This window comes from Salvia hispanica, chromosome 4, assembly GCF_023119035.1.
Source record: "Salvia hispanica cultivar TCC Black 2014 chromosome 4, UniMelb_Shisp_WGS_1.0, whole genome shotgun sequence".
NCBI lineage: Eukaryota > Viridiplantae > Streptophyta > Magnoliopsida > Lamiales > Lamiaceae > Salvia > Salvia hispanica.
The window spans coordinates 29,331,410-29,339,579 of record NC_062968.1 but is presented as its reverse complement, the minus strand read 5'-3'; the positions used below and the strand labels follow the sequence as shown (position 1 = coordinate 29,339,579).

The 8,170-nt window shown below is 34.9% G+C and overlaps 1 protein-coding gene across 1 annotated transcript; it reads right to left on the bottom strand.

Annotated features, from left to right (window-relative positions):
• Positions 1 to 1,751: 1,751 nt before the first annotated feature.
• LOC125220856 (protein FAR1-RELATED SEQUENCE 5-like) lies at positions 1,752 to 7,574 on the bottom strand. The gene is made up of 4 exons (XM_048122989.1): positions 7,529 to 7,574; positions 6,100 to 6,397; positions 2,258 to 3,279; positions 1,752 to 2,152 (listed from the first exon to the last, which is right to left on the bottom strand). Exons 1-4 carry the CDS (start codon positions 7,572 to 7,574, stop codon positions 1,752 to 1,754), a joined length of 1,767 nt encoding a protein of 588 aa, XP_047978946.1.
• Between the last annotated feature and the right edge of the window lie 596 nt (positions 7,575 to 8,170).

Sequence of the window (8,170 nt, the reverse complement as noted above, 5' to 3'; positions counted from 1 at the left end):
CAAACAAATTCATTGATGAAATAGAGAATGAGATTCAAAAAAGACTAGAATTTGATTGGAGAAACATTGATTTGGTAATTAGATCTAACAATTAAATTTTTGAGAAAATATTAGGATGTGTTCTTTGAATGTAATTTTATCTTCCATGTCATATAGGTCTTCTTTCCAATCTGTGAACACCGACATTACTACCTGGTAGTATTTTGGCTGAAACAAAGTAAGATTGAGATCATAGACAACAGAAAAGTTAATGGCATGGATGCATTAGAGGAGTATGGACATGAAATTGGTTTACTGGTATGATTTTTTTTATCTTATTGAAACAGTCTCTACATTTTGTTGATATAATTTATGCACAATGTTAAAATATTTTTTATGTGTACTTTTATTTATTTATTAATATATTTGCAGAAAGATATGTTGGAGGCATACTACAAAAAGAAGAACTTGTTAGAGATATTCGAAAATATTAACAAGTCTTACATCGATGTTCTTTCCTTGAAGTGGGCCACAAGCACCAACATAAAGGACTGTGGTGTCTATTTAATGAGACACATGGAAACTTATGTTGGAAAAAAAGATAGTGAATGGAATGTTGGCTTCTCTGCACGCAGCATAAAGATACTCCAGGTACTGCGTGGAAGATATTGCTACAACTTGATTGCATCAAGTTACAACAACCAGAGAGTGCCCATTTTAGAAGTAGCTGATGCATGGATGGAAGAAAACAAGCACAAATTGAATAGTTTAAACAACAAATACAAAAAGTGGTTTGTTAATAGAAAGAAGTGAAACAAAATTTGGGATGTATTTAACGTTTAATGTTGTTAGCTTTCTTGTTTTGGGATGGATTTCAAAACAGCTACTATTGTGGTTTCTAACTTTTGAACTTATGAAAATGTATATTTTCTGTTAATTTTGTTATGATTCACATGACTTATTTTTATTGTTGACATGGCTTAAAATTATTGTTGACATAGTTCTGTGCGTAATTAACATAGTATGTAACGTAGTTGACATGGGTCTATACGTAGTTGACATGACTTATAATTTTTATTGACATGATTCTATGAGTAGTTAAAATACAATGTAATATAGTTGACACGACTCTAACGTGTAGTTGATATGAATTTTATGTACCGCTGACACGATATGCACCATAGTTGATATAATTGTAATACTGATATTAACATGTTCTCTATGTATAGTTGACATGGCTTGTACGTGTAGTTGACATGGCTTAAAACATAGTTGACATGACTAGTATATGCCGTTGACACGATGTGCACCATAGTTGACATAATTATATTAGTTGTTGACATGGCTTGTAACATAATTGACATGACTTGTACGTGTAGTTGACACGATATGTAGCATAGTTGACATGACTGATATGTGCCGTTGACACGATGTGCACCATAGTTGACATAATTATATTACTTGTTGACATGGCCAGTATATATAGTTGAATTAATTTTTAAGTTGTTGACATGTGCACATTAAAAACATAAAGGAGCATGAAAGCAAGGCATGTCCAACTTGTATTGAAATGTCAACAACTTATAACCAAATGTCAACACTTTGTATAAAGGTGTACAACTCAGAAAACAAATCTTAAAATTAAAAAAACAGAATCATAAATAGATGTCAATAGAGATTAAAATCAGATATAAACAACAAACGAGAAAATGTCAATAATTTGTAGTCTATGTCAACAAATAAAAAACAACTCTGACTATTAAAAAAAACAATCATGTCTGATTTCTGCCACAACTTCTAGCATTATGATCAGTAACTTTGTGACACTTTCCACAACGCCTATGAGGTTTATTTGCTTTTTCAATTGCTTTCTCTATGCTTGACTTAATCCTGCTTTTCTTGTCACTTGCACCTCCTTTTGTACTAACCACATCTGGAGCATGGGCAGTTATTTCTTCAGGAACAACAATACCATATATGTTCATGATTGAATCATTTTTATCAAGAGAAGACGATCCAGCACAGTCGTCTTTAAAGATTTGAGGACCAATACCCGCAAGCAAATTATCCAAAGCAATCAAATGATCTTTATTCCTAAAAGCACGCTGATATAGACCAAAGTAACGTCCATGACACCTATTAGCAATCTGTAGTTTGTCATCTTTGTTAGAACCTGCAGACATATAAAATGTCAACAGCCAATATAAGATATGTCAACAGCTTATACAACACATGCTAAAACTTAAACTAAAATATCTATAGAAAACAGTTTGCATACCTCTGTCAGACGCACTTTCATCAATCGTGAGACCATGAACTGCCTTTAGTAATTCACTTTTAAGCCAACGGTTACCAACATATTTCTCTGGAATATTGTTGACATCTTTGTTTCTGAGAATGAAAAAAAGGTGGCTGCATAGATAACCACACCTTAAAAATAGTTTACACTCACATTCATATGACTCAGTCTCTATCTCATGTCTAACTGTAAAGATCTTCTTTCTAGCATCAGAAACTTTGAAGACCTCGATGTTCTCCAATGTGGACATGCTAATCATCCGACAACTCTTATCAGCCTCAACAATCAAATCTTGTACCACTCTAAACATCCTATCTGTGTAAACAGATGCCAATTGCTTCTCAAATGCTAAATCAGTGACATATTTTGGAGTGATTACAGAATCATAATAGTCAAGCCTTTCAGTTTGATTCCTTTGAGCATCAATGGCATTGTTATACTGAAGAGTGAAGTCAGCAAAATTGAACAACGGTTTCGAGTACCTCTTAAAAAAACTGTTTTCAGATTCTGAAAAAGATGTTGTTCTCATTAAAGAACCCATAGGAACATCTCTAAAGAAGGCTGGGATCCACATATGTCTGATCAAAAACATATCCTTAAACCACTTATGATCTTCTACACTATATTTTTCAACAATACTAGTCCATAATATATCAAACTCATCCGGATCTAACAACTCTGACCAAACACAAGACTTAAACTCCTTACTAAACTTTTCTCTATCAGAAATTGATTTAGGTATCTTCTCAAATAACTTGCTCATAATATGCCACATACACAAACGATGCCTTGTACCAGGTAATACCTTCTCAATGGCAAGCCTCATTCCCCAATCTTGGTCAGTGATTATGATTCTTGGAGCAACACCCATGCATTCAACAAATACAGTGAAAAGCCATGAAAATGCATCACAATTCTCACCGGATACGAAACCAGCTCCAAACGCAATAGGACACCCATGATTGTCTTTCCCGGTAAATGGACCAAACACCATACGATACCTATTGAACAAATACATCAACACAAAACATCAATAATGTCAATTATAGGTATATGCTATGTCAACTATTAAATCAGAAATGATGCAAAGTACAAATGTATCCTATGTCAACTACCATATCAACTACTATCTATGTCAATTACTAAGTATAATAAATAAACTACCTGTTTGTTGAATATGTTGTATCAAATGCTACAACATCTCCAAACATGTGGTAATGCTTCCGAGACTCAGCGTCAGACCAGAATAAGCTCACTAACTTATTATCTTCAGGTGATAATTGATATTTGTAAAAAAACCCTTCACAAATTCTCTTCTTCTCTTGCATCTGATTTAGGATCATTTGCACATCCACTTCTTTTAATTTCTCTTTAATATCACGTGAACAATTCCTAACATCAGTCAACGTACACCCAACAACATCATAACCACCGAAAAACTCTTTTAATAAGTTAAAAGTAGAGGTAGGACCGATGTTAGATCACGCGGTCTAGGAACTCGTTGGTCGTGAGGAAATCCTGGTCGTCGGACACACAGAGCACTTCTTTCAAAAACCCTCAACCACTTTACTAAACCTAGTATAGGGAAGTAGGGATCGATCCCACAGAGAAGGATGCGTAATAATTATGTTCAAGGATTTGGACTTGTTTTTGGGGTTGGCTGCTGCCACGCATTTTTTTGGGTTGAGGAAAAGAAAAATAAACTTAACTTGGGAATTTTAAAACTACTACGCTAACAGCTAGACCTAGGCGAAATAACAAAGAGAACGTTGCAAAGAAAATTAACCGCTCAATTACCAGATCTAAGAAAACTACTCTAATTACCTAGACTCGGGAAACAAACTGACTGTGGGGACCATGACTGAAAAAGCAGAGTACGGACGAAAAGCTGGCAGAATAACTAACTCTGGTACTAACTAACAGCGACATCATCTTCTTCAACCAAATTGCGTAAAAACTCATAAGAAAAACAACATGAACGAAATCAGAAAGCAGAGCAAACTAAATCTAAACCAATTTGATGCATAACAACAAGAACTAAACAGATCCAGAGATGCTAGACGAAGTAAAACAGGAAACAAGCGGAAAACTCAAATCCATCCAACAACTCCCCTTTCTCACTTTGGATCCAACCTCAGACGCTAAAGGCTCAGATCCATTAATCTCATCAAAAGAATCTAGACCATTAACTCGCCAATTAAAAGAAACGTTGCAAGAGAAACAATAAAGCGGATCCAGATCGACAATCGCATCATCAAAATTTTAAGGGTTCAATTCAAATAAAAAGAAAAGGAGTTGGGTTTTTTTACGCACCGTAGTCGGTTGGGGTTTTTGTTCAGGTTTAGGAACTTGTATTAATAATGCGTAGGAAGAGACACCCTAGCTAGGGATGAAGGGATATGAAGGCGAAATAACAAAGAGAACGTTGCAAAGAAAATTAACCGCTCAATTACCAGATCTAAGAAAACTACTCTAATTACCTAGACTCGGGAAACAAACTGACTGTGGGGACCATGACTGAAAAAGCAGAGTACGGACGAAAAGTTGGCAGAATAACTAACTCTGGTACTAACTAACAGCGACATCATCTTCTTCAACCAAATTCCGTAAAAACTCATAAGAAAAACAACATGAACGAAATAAGAGCAGAGCAAACTAAATCTAAACCAATTTGATGCATAACAACAAGAACTAAACAGATCCAGAGATGCTAGACGAAGTAAAACAGGAAAACAAGCGGAAAACTCAAATCCATCCAACAACTCCCCTTTCTCACTTCGGATCCAACCTCAGACGCTAAATCCACTCCGGTTCCAAGCGTCCGACACAAACTCCAACCAACAGAAACATTTCATAACTTCAGATTTTTAACGACAACCTCCAATAAATCAACAATCCACAGATCTATCACCAAATTCCCAGATCGAGTACCACAGCTTCAAAATAAAAACAGAGATCGACATAAAACTTGTTAAAATAAACCCTCAGCAGCAAGATCTACGTAAATCAACTTGAAATGTCACAAATAAACGCAAACCAACAGAAGCGAAAAGATAACAAGTAACATCAACAGCCAAGTCGACTCCCAAAAGTGAAGTTCGACCGCAAAAGTGCAAAAACAACTGAAATTTAAAGAGATTGTATCTTCGCCCACACGCGTACGGTGTTACAACTGAAAACTTTCTAAAGAAATGAACCCTTTCGTAACCCGAACTACCCCAGATCTCCCATTCCCAAGTGTGTGTTATGTGTGTGAGCTAAGAGTGAGCGAAAAAAGTGATATCTTTTGTGTTGCATGCTCTTCTATTTATAGGCGTTGGAGTGGGGCCCAGCGAGGTATAGATAGACTTTGTTGCCCTCAGCTACTGACTCCCTCCGTCACGCCTTCTTTTCCTTTGAATTCTGCTCACTTCACTTCATTCTTTCGCTAGACTGCTCCCTTCAGCATTCCCTCGATCTAGCGATTTTATCACACACCTGGCTTAGGAAACATGTTAGACCCAACAAATTGTAACGTTTTTCACATATAACCGATGCATGAAATTAGCCTTATCATACACCCAACAACATCATAACCACCGAAAAACTCCTTTAATAAGTTAAAAGTAGAGGTAGGACCGATGTTAGCTTTGGTGCAATCTTCAACAAACTTGTGATGAACATCATTCAAACTCCGATTACCTTTCATAAATCTCTTATGATCTTTGTCAACCATAGTATGATTGTGTTCCTCAACAAACTGATGCACAAGGTAATACTTATCACCAAAATCAGAAAAAAAAAAAAAAAACTTAAAACTAATTCTCGCTCCACATCCACACCTTTTGGTGCCACGTCTACGTCTCTTCTTTGAAGATACTTCATCATCATCAGACACATTACCATCCTCAGATACACTAACATCAACATCCAACGAATCTACTGTATGAAATCCTTGTCTATTGCAAACAACATACTGAAAAATAATAACACCACCACTAGACCTATTTCCAAATCTTCGACAATCAAAACAACACTCCTGAGCATACTTTTCATAAAAGGAAATTCCTTCCTCAAGGGAAGAAAATTTTTTACCTTCATAAGGCCTCAACTCAGGCTTGCAAATTGGAATAACAGACCCTACAACATAGAATATTTACCAAGGAACATAAATCATGTCAACAGATTTTCAAGTCATGTCAACAGAGCATAAATCAACAACATAACACCTTTAGTTATCTCTAAAGAGGTGGCTGAACTCTTGTAAAATTCTTAAACAATTGTTATAAGTTATGTAAGCCAAAATATCAGAACATGCTTCAAATTACCAGGATCAAAATGTCCAGTTTAATTAGAATACACCAATTCAAACACACGATGAATATTTAACATAAATCATGTCAACAGAGCATAAATCACCAACATAACACAACAAAATAATGTTAATGAAACAGAATGTCCACAAAGAGCATAACAACAACACAGAATATTTACCAAGTAACATAAATCATGTCAACGGATTTTCAAGTCATGTCAACAGAGCATAAATCAACAACATAACACAACAAAATAATGTTAATGAAACAGAATGTCAACAAAGAGCTCATAACCCATACATCTCCCTTGAATGCTCATAACTGATTAAGAAAAAGGGTTTAACAGTGTGCACCTAAAATATCCATACATTCCAAACTCAACCATGTTTCTCAACCTTCTCAGGCTTTATGGTCTTTTGCTTAGCCAATAACTAACCAATTTTTTTATGTCAAGTTAAGGACTCTCATCATGGTTATATCATATGGACTTTTACATTCAAGAAAATCCAACCAAAGATTGATCCACTTAGACTAACGTTTATTTCCTCGGTCAAGAATTAATGAGCTGATTTCTCAAGTAGCTTCAATTAAAGCAGAAAATTACCCCTATAGTTATCTCTAAAGAGGTGGCTGCACTCTTGTAAAATTCTTAGACAATTGTTATAAGTTATGTAAGCCAATATATCAGAAAATGCTTCAAATTACCAGGATCAAAATGTCCAGTTTAATTAGAATACACCAATTCAAACACACAATGAATATTTAACATAAATCATGTCAACAGAGCATAAATCAACAACATAACACAACAAAATAATGTTAATGAAACAGAAAATCAACAAAGAGCATAGCAACAACACAGAATATTTATCAAGCAACATAAATCATGTCAACAGAGAATAAATCACCAACATAACACAAAAAAATCATGTTAATGAAAATCAAACCAAACTACCTCCACCATTCGTCGACGTAGACTCGGAATAAGATGAAGAATCCATCAAATAACACTTAGCTGTTGATTACGAACTGAAATCGAACCTAAAGATGAGAAAATAAAAAAAAAAACTAATTAGGAACAAATTTGACTGGGCATCAACAAATAAAGGATAAAAACAGAATCAAAGTCGGTAAAATCGACCGAAAAACGTCAAAATCAACAAAGAAATCCGTCGAACAGGTCGTCTGTTTTTCGAAAATTGAATCGCAAATCAGGTATCGTTGAAATCGTTGAAACCGTCTGAGTCTAATTTTGCAAATCAATTGAATCATAAATCGTTAAAATAGATTCAATGAGAGATATGATTCAATCGTTGAAATCTCAGCAGAATCGCCGATCAAAGATGAAAGATGAAGAAGAACCCTAAATTATAACGCGAAAAGACAGTTTTACCCTTTCATATTAAATTAATCTAATAATATTTATTGTGTGGCAAAATCTGGACCACTCATTTAATAAAAATGAGTGGCTGATATTGCATCTCATTTCTCAATTAGCCTAAATAATCTCAATTGATCACAATCCTATAGCACCATAATCCAAAATCAAGACCAAATCTCCACCCTTAGATTTTAAAATGAGTGGATGAGATTGAAT

Coding starts and splice junctions, on each gene's coding strand:
- LOC125220856 (XM_048122989.1), bottom strand. CDS start 7,574: ATGGATTCTTCATCTTATTCCGAGTCTACGTCGACGAATGGTGGAG. Junction 6,398..7,528: donor TACGTCGACGAATGGTGGAG/GTAGTTTGGTTT, acceptor TCTATGTTGTAG/GGTCTGTTATTCCAATTTGC. Junction 2,153..2,257: donor TGAAAGTGCGTCTGACAGAG/GTATGCAAACTG, acceptor ATATGTCTGCAG/GTTCTAACAAAGATGACAAA.